Here is a 19,598-nt window from a genome sequence, read left to right as displayed (position 1 = left end):
ACCAGCGGGGACGCTGCGACACATGGAGTCGGACACGGAAATCGATCCAGAGACAACACACACCTCCACGATTGAGGCATATCATGATGAAATACATACAGGTGTGCTTGGAGCAGCGATACAAGGCATTCAGTATAGCCGCAGGGATTTTGCCCTGCAATTAAAATTCATTACACAGTGAGTAACTACACAGTGACTCCCTACATAGTGCTCTACGGAGTAAATAAATGGACAATCTGAACGCAACTCTGCTGGAACACATCTCCACCAGACCAGAAAGAAGTGAGATGCTACAATGCATCTGGTGAGAAGATAGGTCTTCAGACATCATCACCTACATCTCTCTCTTTCACACACACACACACAGACTAATTAAGGGATATTATGAAATACATACATTCAAGAAATAGAGAGAGCGGAATATTGTAGACTTCAGCTGAATTCTGAATTAATTTGATTATTATTTCATTATTTAATTTTAAATTTCATACTTACTTATACTTATACAATTGATCAGACAAAAAGAAAAAAAAAAGTAGTTTGATGAAAACGTTTCCGCTGAAAGGTCTGATGATGCAATACATGCGAAAGATGCTTGACCTTTACCGGGGTGTCAACGCTATTACGGAGGCCGTCGTTAATTACCCCATTTTCCTCCTTCGTCGTTTTAGTGTCGAACGCTGCGGCCGCTTATTAAAAGGCGTGAAATGAAAGGAAATAGCCTCTTTGACAGCTCAACGCGGAGGGGCAGGAGAGAGGACTCAGGGGTTATGATCCCTGGGCTTTTAGAAAAGGGCGCGCGCGCGTGAGAGAGGGGAGTTCCTGCTACTTCAAGCTAATAGGTTGGAGCGAGGAATGGAAAAAAACAAAACTGAATTATGCACTCTCCCTCTCTATCTCTTGCTCTCTCTCTGTGTGTGTGTGTGTGTGGTGTGTGTGTGTGTGTGTGTGTAGTAAGAGAAAGGTGTGTGTGTGTGTGTGTGTGTGTGCGTGTGTGCGTGCATGTGTGTGTGGAGAGAGGTTTTATGTGTCTGCGTGTAGTGAGAGAAAGGCGTGTGTGTGTGTGCGTGTGTGGAGAGAGGTTTTATGTGTGTGTTTGTGATTTGGTGGGTTGGGGGGGGGGGGGTAGGTCGGTTGGTTTGAATGCCATGGCCTTCCTGCAGCCTTGACAGACAAAGCACCAGCGAGTTCACACAAACTGCAGCCACCTTGAAAAGTTCATTCTACTTCTGTATGTGTGTGTGTGTGTGTGTGTGTGTGTGTGTGTGTGTGTGTGTGTCTGACAGAGGGGAAAACTTCATGTACTTTTAGACACACTTCCACAGCCAATAGTGCTGATGAAAAGTCAAGAAACTTCAGCAAAACGAAAAAGTCAACAGAAATATTTCTCTCTCCACACATATGCACACAACAAACATGTATAGTATAGTATGTAGTAGTAGTATACATACTCTTTTGATCCCGTGAGGGAAATTTGGTCTTTGCATTTATCCCAATCCGTGAATTAGTGAAACACACAGTGAAGTGAAATACACACTAATCCCAGCACGGTGAGCTGCCTGCAACAACAGCGGCGCTCGGGGAGCAGTGAGGGGTTAGGTTCCTTGCTCAAGGTCACTTCAGCCGTGCCTACTGGTCGGGGTACAAGTCCGAAGAACTAACCAGTAGGCCACGGCTGCCCAATGTGAACACCAATTCAAATAAGGTGGCAATTACAACTTAGTCGTCAAATCTTCAACATCTCAACAACAGCCTGGGAATCAGCTTGAAAAGAAAACACTTAAAACAAATAATTGCTCACAGATGCACAAACACAAACAAGAACTGTTTCATTTTAAAAATCATACATACATACGTCCTTTACCACGGTAAAAGTACAAACAAAACCATGAATAAAAAAGCTCTCACTGGTGGTTGTTATTTAACAGAAAAGAAAGAGAGAGAATGAGTTCTTTTTTTCTCTGTTTTAATTGGTTTGTTTCAGCACGAGTCAGTGTATAAGTACCTGTGTGTGTGTGCGTGTGTGTGTGTGTGTGCGTGTAAATAAGAAGAAATAAGCATGGCTGTGTGTGTGTGCCTGTGGCTATAGTTGACTATGTGAGTATAACAGTGTGCATGCATATGTGATTAAGTATGCCTGTCTGTTTAGCTATGTGTGTGTGTGTGCGTGTGTGTGTGTGTGGGAGTGGTTTGCACTAGGGCATGAAAACTGTTGCGATAAACGGAACACAATGAAATTATTGGGCTTAATTAGGCGACTGGCCATCTGACTCCCCAAAGCCGGATTTCTGCTGTGACTAATACATATCAACACGAGAGCACCAGTGGAAGGTCACACTACACACACCCCTATGCAGTGATAGAGAAGAGGAGGAGAGGAGAGTAGGGGAGGAGAGGAGGGGAGGAGAAGAGGATGAGAGGAGAGGAGAGGAGGAGGAGAGGAGAGGAGGAGAGGAGAGGAGAGGAGAGGAGAGAAGGGGAGGAGAGGAGAAGAGGAGGAGAGGAGGAGGAGGAGGAGAGCAGGGGAGGAGAGGAGAAGGAGGAGAGAAGAGAAGGAGAGGAGAGGAGAGGAGGAGGAGAGCAGGGGAGGAGAGGAGAGGAGGAGAGGAGAGCAGGAGGAGGAGAGGAGGGGAGGAGAGCAGGAGGAGGAGAGGAGGGGAGGAGGGGAGGAGAGAAGGAGAGGAGAGGAGAGGAGAGGAGAGGAGGTGGAGGAGAGGAGAGAAGGACAGGAGAGGAGAGGAGAGCAGGGGAGGAGAGTAGAGGAGGAAAGGAGAGGAGAGGAAGGAGAGGAGGAGAGGAGAGGAGGAGAGCAGGGGAGGAGAGCAGGGGAGGAGAGGAGGAGAGGAGAGCAGGGGAGGAGAGGAGGAGAGGAGAGCAGGAAGAGGGGGAGAGGAGAGGAGGAGAGGAGAGCAGGAGGAGGAGAGGAGAGGAGGAGAGCAGGGGAGGAGAGGAGAGGAGAGGGGACAGGAGACTGGGGGAGAGGAGGGGACAGGAGAGGAGAGAAGGAAGGGAGGAGCGGAGGGAGAGGAGGGGAAAGGGTATTAGAGGAGAAAAGGGGAGAGGACAAAAGGAGAGAAAGGTTGAGGAAAGAGAAGAATCAGAGACGAGAGGGGAGGGGAGGGGGATTTCCATCTCATGCATTATTAAGAAAGCGACATGGCTTTAGCACGATTTTACAACTCCTTCAGACACCCACACTGACATGTACAGCAGGTAACTATAACCACAACATTCAGGGAAGGGATTTCATTGATCAGGCAGGGCAAGAGAAAAGGTCCTGTAGTTATGAGTTAGCTTCACTAGGCACATAAAGGTCAGCACTTCACTATGCAATGCACTGAAGGGTGGACGTCTCTTAAAGGGAAGTGTTCTAGCTGTGTGCTTCCACTGATGGTACAGTGGCAGTTTGTGGCAGTTAATGGTATTTCCCCCGCATGCAGCCACCTCTGGTGTCAAAGAGTGCAGGGCTTTTAAACACCAAAAAGGGCTTTTAAAAAAATAAATAAAATAAATAAATCTTTCTTCTCAGTCAAGGAAATCCACAGCCTGTCTAGGTGAGGCTTCTGTGTGTGTTATATGCTAATCTGAAAGGGAAGTTACCGGGCAGAGTGTAACAGAGTGACCTGTTGTTTGGAGACTGAATGTTGGAATGGAACCTTGCATGTTGGAATGGAACCTTGCATGTTGGAATGGAACCTTGCATGACCACCGCTTGACCGCTTCTTTCTGCTCAGCTGCTGGATAACCCACTTAGTGCTGTACTGACAAATGCAGATTCTGTGGGACTGGCTATACATAGCCATATACTTTTTCTTTCTTTCACTCTCTCTCTCTCTCTCTCTCTCTCTCTCTCTCACACACACACACACACACCTATTGTTAACCATCTTCATTTAAGATATGAAACATTCGAACAATGAATTCCTGTGACTTTGGGGGATTTCATGAAATCCTGAATGTTCCAGACAACTCTCAGTATTGCACATGGACCCAGAGTGTCCGGTCATAGCATGGGCCCTCCTAAGTGGTCCCTTATCCCAGCTTATGGGCCATCAGACAGACAGAGCAAAGGGGACTGCATGGGAGTGTGCTGTTGGTCTAAGGCAGGGGTCTCAAACTCAAATGAGCGGGGGGGGGGGGGGCACTTCTGCCAATGTCATCTGATTGGAGGGCCACGTCAGTGTTAAAGAATAATACAAAAAAAAAAAACACAACGGCTATTTCCTAAAATGCAATGTTTTTTTCAAATACTGTATTTTCAAACACAAAACTACAAACAGAAAGTGCCAGTCTTTTTATCTATTTTAGACACCTGTGCTAGCAACCTTAGCTTATAAATAAAATAATGATAAAGTAAATATTAATACAAATTATAAAACCTGACAAACGAGGCGTCAGGTTTAAGAACGCAATACCATTGGATTGTTATATTAAAATTTCAAAAGGCCATGGCTTGAAAGTGGTCAGAGATAAAGTCCTATTGTAAATGTAAAAATATTTGAGTATAAACAAAAGTTTATGAAGGGGGTAAATTTACCCATCTAATTTGCCACTGGATGGCAAGCACCTCAGATTTTGCACCTTTCAGTAAATACTGGATGAACATATTTGGGCAGGTTTACTTTCTTTTTTGTCATATTACCCACATAACACATTAACAAGAAAACACCTAAGATGTATACCAACAATAGTAAATTATTACTAGCCTAGCCTATAACCACAAGGCCTACAATAAAGTATCCTGGTCAAATCAGTTCCTATCGCGGGTGACTTTGTAGTTCTTCAGAGCCCTATTTCTACTAGCCCTGCTGTCTGTACCACTTCCATTACGGACACTATCATCACGATTACCACTGCTACCTCCAAGCTATGTTGGGCAGAGGGTCGAAATAAGCATGGTATGCTTAATGGACACTGTCGTATACCGCAAAGACGCACCTCCATTCACAGACGCACCGTGACTATCACTGTCAATAGATGATCGATCATAATCTCCAAAAGGATATTCTCCTTTAGAATCAGAATAGGTGAATAACATAGCCTAGGCTACCTAAGACTTCATCACACGTGAACGTTTTTCAACATTTGGTGTAGGCCTATTTATGCTTCAATTTGTGCAAAACTATGGCCTGCATCGCTTCCGCGTCATTACAAATGCACGTCTTCGTGTTTCTCGCGTGTAATACAAGTATTTCCTGAAAACTTGTGCAGCGATGTTGGGTTTGAATCGAAGCTCTGGATGTCTAGCAAAAAGTGGAGGAGAGTACAAATGGGATTTGTCACCGAACTTGGATCTATCGTCTATTTTAATCAGTATCATTGTTTGTCGCAGTTAAAAATACCCTCAAGGGCCGGATTACATTATTATTTTGACATACATCGCGGGCCGGAATTGGGCCGGACGTGGGACGGATTTGGCCCGCGGGCCGGGAGTTTGAGACCCCTGGTCTAAGGTTTATAGCCCGATGGAATCTTAGGAGCACCTAAGACGAGACAGAATAGGATTTTCCACGATTATGAATCAGCCCAAAGTAGGTTAAGAATGAGACTGGGGTATTTAGTCAACGGTGGCTGGGATGGAGGATAGAACAGGACACTATTGACAGGCATAAGGGGATTCTCAACACCAACCCCCCCCCCCCCACCCCTATCTCTCTCTCACACACACAGGTTCATCCTCCCTTCCTCAGATCTGGCCATAAACACCAGCTTTTTGACACGCGTCTCTATCCTCTTAAAGGGATACGGAAACTCTGCTATTGTCAACTGGTCCGTATGCCAGCCGTCATCCTGCATAACCGCTCGGGGAGTCTCAGCGAGGCACGGCAATCCAGTTATCCAGCTGAGCAGAGGGTCAGTGAGCAGAAAGAATCGGTCACCATTCAATCCATCAGCATGAGCGAGTGTGTGTGTGTGTGTGTGTGGGGGGGGTGGATAAGATACTCTGACACTGCACTGTCTAACTCCGTTTGTATCTTCCTGTGGTCCGAGACACAAAATCTACAGAAAAAAAGGAATATACACTCTTTAAACGAATGTGTTGTCCCTATCTGGACAGAGAGATGTGTTAAAAACAACGCAAGCTGTGTTGTTTTCAACACATTCGTTTTTAGGAGTGTAGGGTGCAGGATACAGCTGACGGAGGGCTCCCATAAGAGTGAGAGAATAATGAGGTGATGTCCTTCCAAGTCTGTTGGAAGTTGACAAGATTTGTTAAAGAGCTATATATTTTACATATGTCTCTCCATGCACACGTGCTATAAAGATAGCACTTGGATTGGGAGGGCTATGCATGCACACTATTGCAATGTATGCACAGGTGTGTATGGTTAATGTATAACTAGATCCCCCCGGCATCAGGCATGCAGGTAGCCTACTATAACATCAAATTCCAATGTCTAGCCCAACCTATTAACTGGGCCTCAGTTATTCCCATGACGGCCCAATCTCCCACCCCACTTAGAGTGAAACTGTGGGTTCCTCCTGTTCTCCACATTATGAACTAAGTCCAGTTGTTGAACTAAACTGGATCCATCTATGCTCTCTGCTTAGTGGAGAATGGATTGGAAAGAGTTTTTAAACTGAGGAACCAAATCTTCAGGTACTTACCAACCGTAGGCAAGGAAACATCACTCATTCAGGGACAAGGACAGTGGCCGCCACTCTAAAACCACTTTTGCTAGTTGAATCTGAAGAGGTTGTATACTTCACCTCTAACGGGGAAAAAAAGCTTTCTTACTTAATGGAATTTACTTCTAAGCTTTTGGCCTTCAGGGTACCGCTGGAATCTCTGACTGTTCGCACTCGCTGTCGCCTCTTCCCGTAGCCATGGATAATATGCTCTGTGATGCCTGTATGACCCCAATCTGTGATTGAAACCCATGAGACACCGGTGTCACCGTTGGCCTTTGGTACAGTCAGCAATGACCTGGCTGTCATTGTAACAGGCAGTCGGAATGTTTTGTTAAGGGACACATCTGGCAAATCATGTTTAGTGATCTGCATTAACAGACCGCATATGCGTGTGTGTGTGTGTGTGGCATCATATTAAGCGTGGATGGCAGGAGGTCTTAAACACTGGTTGTCATGGTTACTGAACATCCATTTGTGCAAAAATGCATTTGTGTAAACACATAGAAGCTGTTACTCTCACTCACCTGCACCCCCCCTCTCTCTCTCCATCTCTCTCTTCCTCTCTGATACACATACATTCAGTATATACTTACACAGTCCTCTTCCCTCTCTTCACAGTAGAGACAGACAAATATACAAATGCTCAAGACCACACATACTTATGCTCTCTTTCTGTCTCTATCTCTGCACACATAGCTATGCACTCAAACAGTCAAACTATTGTTCACATGCTTGTCTATACCCTAATCTCTCTCTCTCTCTGCACCCCATGGGCCTCTGGAGAGACAGAGGTGGGGTGGGGTGGGGTGGGGTGGGGGGATGTCGAGGGGCAATGGAGGATCTATTGGATTGGAATATTTGATTTTGATAAGGAGTCCACAAACCATATCACCATTCCCTTCAAGGATGAAAGTGCAGGGATATTTGTTCAAGGCAACTTCAACTTGTGTCTACATCCCCCCTCCCTCAGACACACACACACACACACACACACACACCAGTGCATAGTAGTTCTACATTTCACTCTCTTTCTCTCCCTCCCTGTCTCTCTCTCACACACACACATACAAAATCATCTGTCATATCATCAGTGAAATATGACCAACTCTTACAAGAACTTCTAACAGTTCTCTCAAGCCTATCTTGCCTGACTTGTCTTCAGATTAAACAATAGCAAGGCTGGTTGGGAGTATCCAAAATGTCCTAAGCATTAAACACACATTTTTATAATAGTCAACGACAAAAAGCACAACACTTAATGTCTGGCACATCTTCCTACCCTAAGTGGAAGAGGTCAACTAAGAAGTCCAAGCTGTTCTTAAAGCAACACCAAATAACTTTCCCTCTGTCGCACGCACGCTATTTGTTTATCCAGCACCGGCTTTGCAAATAACGATGTCCACAGACAAGGTAGAATATGTTGCACGATTTATGAAAGTACAATGTATTGCAACATCAGATGCAAGTCAAATTTGTAGTTTCTTATGTCTCATTCCATCGAACTACAGATCCGCTACCCGATCTGGCAAACTTACATAGTGCAGTTATAGCTGATAGAGGGCCGCAAAGCGAATGCAGAAGTGCCATTTACACTGTTACAAGTTGATGAACCACTGACACGATTTTGGAAACATTATTTTAAGATACAAAAAACTCTTTGGTGTTGCTTTAAGTCCTGACCGCTGACATTCTCAGGGGATAAAAACCTGTGAAAATGTGTGGGAACTGCTGCAGAAGGGACACTTGTGAAATCCCCCTTGCCGTAACCCTGGAAACACAGAGGAAAACACAGAACCAGACGTTAAGGGTGAAAGGTCAAATAAGGGATGGGCCTGAACAGTCAGGTTTCAGAATATATAAAAGCTTGACACCAAAGTAACTTTTCGTAGTTCCTTTAACCTTTCCTGTTCCTGTTCTACAAGAACAAATAGGCTAGACGTGGGTGTGTGAGATATTTTTAAAAATGAGGTTTACACAGGGTTTTCTTCTGAGATGTTGATCATGTAGCCTACTTCCATGATGACTAGCCTACTTAAGCTGCTCTGCATTGTGCCAATTTGCAGCTCAGTAGCCCTTGCTAACTCTTCAGGCTGGCATTGAATTTATCATTGGCGCGATTGTTGCAGGCTTTGAAAAAAAACAAAATGGCAGATAGGATATTTTGTCTGAAAGCTTTTTCATTACCAACATTAGCCTATGGCATGGACGTTAATGCAGTGAACCCTGTAGCCCTGCCTCCAGTGAAACATAATATAAGTTTAAAAACTGATAGTGTTTCAAAAAAGAAAATCAAGGGTCATTCCACGTCAATTGAACCAGGGCCCATGCACTTAGGTCTCAAAAAATTCTGAAAAAATTACCAGGTGTACCTATGTTACCCAGGAGACACACTGTAAAATTACTCTTTCCAAGATTCCAGTTTTACAGAGTAAAATAGGCTGTATCTTGGAAAGTATAGATTTTACATAAGAGTAATTTTACAGTGTGTCTCCTGGATAACATAGGTACACCTAAGTGGGTGGGCCCTGGTTCAATTGATGTGGAATGACCCTCAATCATTTAACAATAGCCTTGCTTAAATAAGCTCATTCTCATTACTAGGCATTTTTGAGGAGAAATGGCACCTCAGTCAGTGCATTTTGAGAGTCATAGCTTGACATTATGCTTGATGCAGCCATCAGAATACAGAATATTATATACAGCTATAGGGTATTTTATCTTTTTAAAAACAATTTCCTGAAAATATACCGTATTCTAGTCTATTTGACAGAATTCTTCCAATACTGCGTTGGCTCAGAGCACACGGATGTACCATGTCATGAGAGACAGTTGGATACAAGCACAGTCAACAGCGGTCAACAGCTCCCTCTGTTGTTTGTTCTAGAATGTCCATTATTCCTAGAGAAAAGAGAAAAGAAAGACCCTCCCGCAAGGAGTGACGAAGAGGGGACGAGCGTAAGTTTAGGCTACTGGGATGTGCCTTTCTCAAAAAAGTTCACATACTTCAGAAGACTGTCGCCCTTCGACTTCTCCAAACCGTTTGTCAGACTACGTCCAGGATTCCAACAAAGGCGCACGACAGTGTACGCTACTGATTAAGAGTTTTTGCGACAGTTTTTCTGTCAAGAAGAATTGGGAATCTCTGGTGTTTTCGTCGACTGGCAGGATAGAACCGGATAGCCTATGTCCTTTTTTATCATCCTCCTCCTCTCGCTCTTTATAGCATTCCTCCGTTGTTTTAAACAAACTGAATTGAACACAAACGCGTTGGGGTGACCGCAGTGGAATAATGGGTTAATATTTTTGTGGTGTGCTAACAGTTCTCTGCTAATCTATTTTAACTTGGTCAAACTGTTACATTTTACAAGTTGTCGCCAACTTCTACTGAACTCTGATCAGACGTCGTTGGCCATCGACTGGGAATGCAACACGTCAAACTTTTTCGGGGAGGCAAAAAACAAAGTTAACTTTGACTTTTAATCTCTTCGTCCATCCTCTCCAATTGACTCGACTCTCCTCGGCAGACATGTCCAGCGTGATGCGGAGTTTAAGTCGGTGTTTCCTACCGGCAGAGGCGGTTGGAGAGCGGGGCAATGGCAAAGGGAAAAGTGGGGACAAGGACGTGCTGCTGGAACGAGAAGCACGGCGTCGGAGCCGGGAGATAGACGCGATGCTGGAGCGGGAGAGGAGAGCAACCAAACGGCTTGTGAAGATCCTGTTACTCGGGGCGGGGGAGAGCGGCAAGTCAACCTTCCTCAAACAGATGCGGATCATCAATGGACACGATTTTGACCGCAGAGCCTTACTGGATTTTCGCGACACTATTTATGACAACATACTCAAGGTAACAAATCATACAGGCCTTCTCGGAAAGCTGGCGGCCCACACTAACTTCAAAAGAAAGATGGCAAAACAGTTTTCAATCGTTTTGTTATAGCTTTTTTCATTCTTATCTATTTACATTAGCTTGACTTGAAGTGCCTGTTAAAAAAAAAAAAAAAAATCAAAATAAGTGGTGGAATGGGTCATATTCTTAACGTCAGCAGGCCTAATTAATCAATACCAAGCTGTAGGCTATTAACACTGGGGTAGGCCGTGAGAATGTTTCCCAGGGCGATGTGCGGGGCTTTTGACCCGTGTCAAACCTGCGGAGTTTATCTCCTGTGAGTGGGCAGCGCTCGGGGCTTTCCCACCAACCCTGCTAGTGGTGTGCGTCAGCATCCTGCTTTGTGTGCCAAATACGGCGGACTCCCTTTCTCCATGCTTGTCGGTGGTCTCTTTCTTTCTTTCTTTCTTTCTTTCTTTCTTTCTTTCTTTCTTTCTCTAGCCTACTCTTGGAAAGACCTGACTAAGTTGAGGAATGGCACAAAGACCAATAGGCTACATCGAGAGGACGACACACACACACACAAACACACACCAACATTTTTGCATCAGGAGAAAAAGGGGGTGTTATCAAGTATTGGATTAAGAATACAGAACGGTTGTAATCACAACACGTTCCTTTTTATGGACAGCCGGAAAAAGGGCCATTTCACAACACTCTTGCACTGGAATAACTGCGTGGAGGACTAAAAGCGAACTAAAAGACAAGCCTGCTTGACTCCCAAGTTTCAGCTTTCCAGAAAGTGGTCCGCTTATTGATATATTCTCTGTGGAAAAACACGTTGACCTGTGAGTTCGGATTAGAAGCTCAGCTCAGTGGTGAAGGCGAAGGGTTCAGTCCTCCAAAATCACCACTGCATGATAAGCATCAGGATATGACTGATGTTCAGCACCGCTGCTATGATTGTGCCACAAAGGGTTTTGTTGAAACACAGGCCTAGCTCATTTACGGGACATCTGGGGCTCATTCCAAGTACAGTGTGGTGAGGTGACTAACTCAGATATGTTAACTGTTAACTCTAGAAACCTTACTCAAAGTAAGTGAGAAATATCCTGAAAAGCCCTATGTTTTTTTTTTTTTTTGCTAGGAGAGTGAACCATCCAGTTTATTATTTTGTGTCCCTTCTGAAGAGACTAGATCTGACTTGTTGGAGGTTAGACAATCAGGTTGTTTTTCTGAATTCCATTCCATGATCACACAACCAGGGATCAACCACAACTTTCATAAATTATCACTGATTAAAATAACAACTGTATGACAGCAAACTCAATTGTCTCATAGTTGAAAGGTGCTTCATACTAATTTTTTAGTATTCTTCTCCTTCATATTCTTCCTTCATATACTTTTTTTTTTCCTACTTCTAGATACTTTGCTTTGTAGAAAGAGAATTTCTTCTTCTTCTTCTTCTTCTTCGAGTTCTTCTTAAAGTTAGACTTGGTTGGGGACAATTAAGATGTCCCCAGGCGATCTGTGACTGTTTCTGTCTGTCCCTCAGGGCATGCGTGTGCTGGTGGACGCTCGGGACAAGCTGGCCATCCCGTGGCAGAGCGCGGAGAACGAGAAGCACGGCATGTTCGTGATGTCCTTCGAGGGTCGTGCGGGCGTCCGGGTGGAGCCGGCCACGTTCCAGCTGTACGCCGACGCCCTCGTCTCGCTCTGGGGAGACGCCGGCATACAGGAGGCCTTCGCACGACGCAGCGAGTTCCAACTGGTGAGTGAGTGAGTGGGTGGGTGAGTGGGTGAGTGAGAGAGAGAATGTGGGTGAGAGAGAGAGAGAGTGAGTGGGTGGGTGAGAGAGAGAGAGAGAGAGAGATAGAATGTGGGTGAGAGTGAGAGAGAGAGAATGTGGGTGAGAGAGAGAGAGAAAATTTGTAAGAGAGTATGTTTGTATGGGTGTAGGAAGAGAGAGAGAGTGAGTATTTGTTTTTGTGCAAGTTCACATGTTGATGTTGAGGTGAATTCTAACTTGTCTGTGATGGGTTCGGCAGACCATGACGATAAAGAGTGTTTATCTTTGTTTATGTTAGGGTTGTGCATCAGTAGGTGGTTGCAGATGGTTATAGATCTAGTTGCATTTTTCTTTTTTCTGTTGATGGAAATAATCTGGTGACCTATATTATGAGTATAAGTTTATATGCTCTTTTGATCCTGTGAGGGAAATTTGGTCTCTGCATTTATCCCAATCCTTGAATTAGTGAAACACAAACAGCACACAGTGAGGTAAAGCACACACTAACCCGGAGCAGTGAGCTACAACGGTGCTACAACGGTGCTACAACGGTGCTCAGAGAGCAGTGAGGGGTTAGGTGCCTTGCTCAAGGACGGTTCAGCCATGGATGTGCACATGGGAGAGCAGTGCTCAACCACTTCCCCCGCCCACTTTTTTCCTACTGGTTGGGGATCGAACCGGCAACCCTTCGGTTACAAGCCCCAAACCCTAACCAGTAGGCCACGGCTGCCCCAAAATGATACAGGCAGGGGTTGCGATTCAATACATTGGAATATATTGTGAAACAGTTAGTTACTGTTAGGTGACATATTGTGATTTCTTTTTTGGCAGCTAATATAAAATTAAAGAGTGTTATCTTTGTGTCTACTCTTGGTTGACTTGGTTATCTTTGTGTCTACTCTTGGTTCGCAGATGGTGGTAGATATGACTGTATAGGATGACAACATCTAGATCTGATCTAGATTGTTTTTTCTTTCAAGATATGCTAGCTTATTTGTGTGCATGTGTTAGGCGTTCCAACAACTACTCAACCAGTCGACTAGTCGACTATTAAAAATCACGAGTTGGTGCTGTGGGCAGCAGTCAACTACGCATGGACAAAATGGCTAATGGCTAAACGGGCTAGACATTCTGAAGTAGGAAGTACTTCACCAAAGACCTGTTCAGTTCCACAGGGACATGCAAGTTGAGCACAGCTGTATTAAAGTGCAACTAAGAACAGGTCTGCAATGCATAACCATGTAGATGAAACACTCGACCAATAGTTCGCACTAGCACTAATGTTAGCACCAGTACTATGCTGGTACATTAGCGATTGGCGGACAACTATTAAGAAAAACGAAGTAAAAATGAGATGTGAAAAATGGTGAATGTGAAACCCCTAGTATGTGTGCATTTGCGTGTATCTTCTTGTTGAGGTGTGACTGGATACAATGTCTTCTGCATTCCTTCTCTCCTTATCTGTGAGTCTTAATCTGTGTGTGTGTGTGTGTGTTGGGGGGGGGGGGGGGGGGGGGGATTACATATGGAAGTTAGATGCTGTTGACTCATTGTACACACAGCTTCAGGTTGACTGTGTGTGTGGGGAAGGCGTGGGTGTCTGCCCTTCATTGCGTTTTTTCTCGAAGACGGTTGCAGGCTCTAGCCGACACCAGTCAGTCTGCATTGCTGCCTGGTGCCCTGATTGAGTCTGGCCAATCACAGACAGCGCTCAGACAGACAGACAGCACTGCACATGTTGCTACACATCAAATTGGTATAGTATTATTAACGACACACACACACACACACACACAGACACACCCACCCACACTCACACACAGAGACTGACAGACACACACACACAAACAGGCCTGCGAATCTTTGATCTAAACTTGTAAAAGTCAGCCATGCGTCTTTGAGCAACCAAGTTGGAAATGAAATTCACTCCAGCTGCAGAAGTGGAGTAATCCCTTTTACACACACACACACACACACACACACACACACACACACACACACAATTACAGGCACACGCATAAACACAGCTGTGTTAAAATAGAAGACCACATAAGAGAACAGCTGGTTTGGAACAAGAGATCATATTTACACACAGGGTTTTCTTCTGAGGAAACCACCGCCAAACAGGGGGAGAAGTAATGAGACTCTCACTCCAGCAGCACTCTTTCTCTCTTTCTCTCTCTCTCTCTCTCCCTCTCTCTCCTTCTGTCTATCTCTCTGTACCCCCCCCCCCCCTCCCCCCCCCACCCCACACACAATTTGTGAGTCATCAGAGTAGGTTACAGCACATGCAGACCGTGTGTGTGTCTGCCTGTGTGTGTCTGTCCGTGTGTGTGTGTGTGTGTGTGTGTGTGTGTGTGTGTGTGTGAGCCCAATGAGAGGGTAGGATGGTTTGTCTGCTGCTGAAGGGGAGAGGGGCGGAGTAAAGACAGATTATGTGTAGTGGGGCTGAAAGACGAATCGATTTTTAATCGAGAAAGCAATTGGAAGTAATGCAATTAGCAAATCACCAAGGCGGCAATTAATCATGCCGCTCGCGACTGATTATTTTGGAGTATTTTGCCACTTTTCTGAGGCAACTTCTTGAGACATTTTAAAGACACACTCACACACACACACACACACACACACACTTAACTTCCTGAGGCATTTTATGAAGTCCACAGGCAGCAGTCCCATTAATGTACAGCAATGTTCTTGTCTAAGAAGTCATATTTACAAGTCATTTTTAAACATATTATATAGTGAATATTGAACTGCAGCTCGACTTTCAAAAATGACATCACAAATCAAATCACAATTGCAATATCTGTCATACTGTCAGAAAAAAGGGAATTAGATTTTTTCCCCATTTCTTTCAGCCATAATAAGCAAGAGTAAGCATGTGAAGTATAATGTATATTATATTTGTGTGTGTGTGTGTGTGTGTGGAGAGAAAAAAACAGAAATGAGAAATGAAAGTCTGTCTGATCAAGAGCTTTTCAGAAAGAAGAGAGAATAGTTCTTCTCTCTCTCCAGATGAATCTCTCTCTTCTCTTTTCTTTCTCTTTCCCAGCATTCACCACCGATTCCTCTCTTCCTCTCCCCCCCCTTCTCTCTCATCCTCCTATTCTCTTTTCTCTCTCAGGAAAGACCTGACTCACAAATCAACACTAAATAAAGTGGCACCCATCCACGAGTATGTGTATGTGTGCACACTAATGTGGACAAGCATACACACACACACACACACACACACACACACTAACGATTGCAGAGGAGGAAGCTGATTACAGGGCAGCAAAAGAGACCAGTGAGACCAAGATACTATAAAGAGGCATATCAGTTGTGTGTGTGTGTGATTTTGTATGTGTGTGGGTGGGGGAGGCACAAGAGTGAATGGGGGATTGGACAACAACTTTGGAGGGGAAAGCTGCTTGCTAAATTGATCCAGATAATATGGGGCTAGTCTTACTTAATGAAGTGGTCCCCAACCCGTTTCTCTTTGTGTGGTAGTGTGTGTTCTATTCTTTCAAGAGATGACATAGTAAGATAATTTTTGTCCCCATGCGTCAAGGCAGGAAGTATAGAAGCTCTGTGTTCTGTTTTTACACCGCCTGGGAAATGATCTCTCTGTCTGTTTCTCTCTCTCTCCCTCCTGTTCTTCTCACCCCACCCTCTGTTACACACACACACACACACACACACACACACACACACACACACACACACACACACACACACACACACAGACACACACAGACACAGACAGACTTTAAAACAAATAAATACATGATGTGAAAAATATGTTCATATGCTGTTTTGTTTGTTCTAAATCTAAAATGAACAATGAGCTCACTACGTAGGTGGAGGAGACGTAGGACCATGGTAAGTAACGAGATACAGTGATTCCAATCCAGCCATCCTTTTGTCAGTTTTCATCAGTTTTCCGAACTGCTCTTCCCCTCGAGGTATTCATTCAGGGTGTGTACTTTAAAAAAACAACAGCATACTCGATCCTGAGGGGTATTTCACAAAACCTAGATAATGGATTAAGCTGGGATTTTTAGGTTATCCTGGATGAATTTAGCCTTGACTTGGTTTCACAAAAGAGATGGCACATAAGTTACCACGGGGATTTATTCGTCCCCGGGGGGCACTCCCCCCCCCCCCCCCCCCCCCCCTGTGCTGGGCCCCCCGAACCGCAGTTTTTCCTAAATAACTACCTGAACCGTGGCACCGAGGATGAAGAATCTTTTATGGTATGTTGGTCTCAAGGGCCCACATCAACCTGGCCCATAATCACTCATTTGTGATTTGCACCCCCCCTCCCCCCTCCCCGGTAAAAAATGAAAATGCAATATTATTCTGCTTTTATCGCCCCTATCTTCAGTTAAGATGTTCAGAACTGCACCAAATTGTATGTGTATGATTGACCTGGCATTCTCTGGGGGTATGCCAAGTTTCGTAGAATTTCATCCATGGGGGGGGTCTAAAAAAAATTAGGTTATGTGTACATTTAGTGACTGTACACTCATTGGCCTGTAGATGGCGGTGCACACATATACCCATGCACACACACAGGCACCCACATACAGCCGATACATAATTACAAATTCAGTAGGATTAAAAGAAAGCCAAAATAAATATTCATCATCATGATGGCTGCATTTCTAGTATTGGCGATAAGTCCACTAGATGGCGCATTGTTGCAGTGAGACGTAATTTTGTTGGAAGTTAAAAGTGGGTTGGAAAAACAATGGACGCTTCCTACAAGGACCGTAGTTAACCGCAGAGAACGTCTAATAAGGATAGGACAATGTTTACATGAAATGTAATTCCCATTTCTTCTTGAAGCCGAAATAAATCTGAGGATGTTTATCGGACATGCTTGGTTTTTACTGCAGGTACGTTAATGTTATAATATCAATAAGGACCTAGGTAATGTTACCGTTAGCGTTGGTTGAGTGATGGAGGCCAATTTGATTGATTGCATTTGTAGAAAACTATAAATGCGGTTATACCAAGCAAATTGATAGCAGCACTGTAATCGTATCTTTCGACTGTCATTTGTTGCACGTACTACAAAATCATTCTGTGCAATGGAAGATTTACCAACGTTACACCGGTCTGATACAGTTTTGCCTATACATGCGTGAGACTGAGACGCCTGTTTATTTTGTTTTAAGTGCGTGCAGGGTGTGAGAGGGGAATCGATGTGCTTTGATTCCAGCTTGGTAGTTGTAGTCTGTGAAATTAAAAAGCACGTGTGTGTGAAGTATCCAAACAATGACACCTTCATTTCGTTATGGCTGCTTTAGCAACACACCTTACTCACTATGACTGATACTTCATTCGCGCTTTCCTTGACTCATGGAGCTGCGTGAATTTTATTACAACTTTTCGCCACGATATGGCAGTTTAAGTCCGCTTGATACTGTAAGGCGTAAGCCATTGGTTTCCAAAGGAGATTTTATTTGTGTCGCCAGCATAGCCTATTGACAATTTATGTTGTAATAAATAGGCCTACCTTATAAGCCTGTAGCTTAGGGAAGCTAACAGCTTTCTTTTAGGATCTAGTTTGTTAGTTACAGTTTTGTCATAACTCCCTGATGCATTTTTGCATTTAGAATAGCCAGAGCGTGGATATCTCAATCGGAAAATTAAACAATATCGGGTGTCTATGGACTAGGCTGTGTGAACCCAGCCTGATCTGCCCGCTATTTATTTTTTGATTTATTAAAAGATTGAGCTTGGTCTGGTGAAAGCCAGACTAGCCATGGACCTCAGTTACACAATGCAAGGGAACATGAATCAGCCTATATTTGCACGAACAATAACGGACAAAAGCTCTTCAACTTTGGCCCGTTAAAATGTGTATGAACAGTCTAGCGACGCATTTCATCAAGGACCATTTGGACATGTCAGTTATTTGCACCACTGGTTAGATGTAAAACAGCATTTCGTTTCAGACTACTGTTACTTAATTTGTGCATTAACAATAACGTTTCAGACTACTGTTACTTAATTTGTGCATTGACAAGTATTACATGAACTAAAGATATCTAAAATCTTATATAGAAGAAGAAACATTCACAAAAAATCCATCCATCCAAAAATGACCTTTGTTTTTGATAGCTGTTGAAAACTGCATGGAACTTATAGAGATGTTTTTGTTAATTAATTAATAAATAAATAAATAAATAGCATTATGCTGATACCTTTTGCTTTTCCCAAATACAATGTAGCCTACAGGTATATGTGACCTTTCATCAATCCAGTTGCAATGGATGAACTGTGATGAACTGCCCTACTTGTGATTGTTTAGAGATTTTAAAGGTTTTATAACAATGCTACATCTTCTTTGGCTATTCTACAATCTATTCACCTTTTCAGCACCAGTAGGCTACTTTCTGTGCAGCCGCACACACACACTCAGGCATGCCAAACAAGCATACACAAAAGTTTCAAGAGTGGGGGATGGAGTAAAATATAGAGACAAATTGAAGTGTGATTTATTTTCGCGGAATGGATGTACAGGACTGAGCGGCGGTCATATTTTGTACCGCTATGCGGTACATTTAGTTGTTTTAATTGTGATAGCCTTATAATTATTAACATAGGCCTAGGTACTCATTGTTTGCTTAATTTTATTGATAGACGTTTGATGAATAGCCTACTGTAGTTGATTAGAAGTGGAGGGGCAAGTTTTCGAAGGTATTTTCAACTATAATATTAAGGTATATCATACTATGTGCATCTTTGCAGTGGCAAGTGGCTTCATGACGTTGTGTGCCGAGACAAGGAAGCACTCACACGTGGGTGCTTACGTACATTTGTTCAGTTGGTCTACCACGCCTACTCCTGCTGTTTTACAGAAATAGCTATGATTCCCCATTCCAAAAAGGACAACTTTAGTTCATTGTTAGTTTAGATCAAAAGCGGTTGTTCACTGTGTGTGAATGACGCTATTTTCCGCGTCTTTTTTATTCCAACCGTGGGCACTTTGGAGCAGAAACGAGAACGCGCACACATCCTGAATTACTTACACCTGGTTTGACATAGTCGCTCCTACTCATCCTGTATTGGCATTAGTGAAACGAGTTGAGCTAGGATGACCAGACAACGCTATGTCAAACCTCGCTTTATCACTTATGTTGGATGTCTTAATTCTGCCTTTGTGAAATACCCCTCTGGCTCTGTAAACAGGAAACAAACAAAGTGACCTAGACAGAGCGAAACACAGTTCCAGCCAATCAACATGCTGCTTCAGGAGTACGAAATGCAGGCATGTACATCTGATTTCCAAGGACTGAGCTTCCTCACACTGGACACACACACTGGAGAAACAGCTTGAGGGAATTTCACGGC

The 19,598-nt window shown here is 43.9% G+C and overlaps 1 protein-coding gene across 4 annotated transcripts in view; it reads left to right on the top strand.

Annotated features, from left to right (window-relative positions):
* The first annotated feature begins 9,564 nt into the window (after nt 1-9,564).
* Nucleotides 9,565-19,598, top strand: part of LOC121718308 (guanine nucleotide-binding protein subunit alpha-12) — a 20,394-nt gene continuing 10,360 nt past the window's right edge. For all 4 annotated transcript variants that reach the window (XR_006033904.1, XR_006033905.1, XR_006033903.1 and 1 more), the window contains exons 1-2: nt 9,565-10,477; nt 12,015-12,230. Coding sequence is in view for 1 of the 4 variants with exons in the window: in XM_042103297.1 (XP_041959231.1) it covers nt 10,160-10,477; nt 12,015-12,230 (534 nt within the window). In the remaining 3 variants the exon portion in view is untranslated. The remainder of the gene's footprint in view (nt 10,478-12,014; nt 12,231-19,598) is intronic.

Source organism: Alosa sapidissima, chromosome 9 (genome assembly GCF_018492685.1).
Source record: "Alosa sapidissima isolate fAloSap1 chromosome 9, fAloSap1.pri, whole genome shotgun sequence".
NCBI lineage: Eukaryota > Metazoa > Chordata > Actinopteri > Clupeiformes > Clupeidae > Alosa > Alosa sapidissima.
This window is presented reverse-complemented; position numbering and strand designations above follow the sequence as displayed.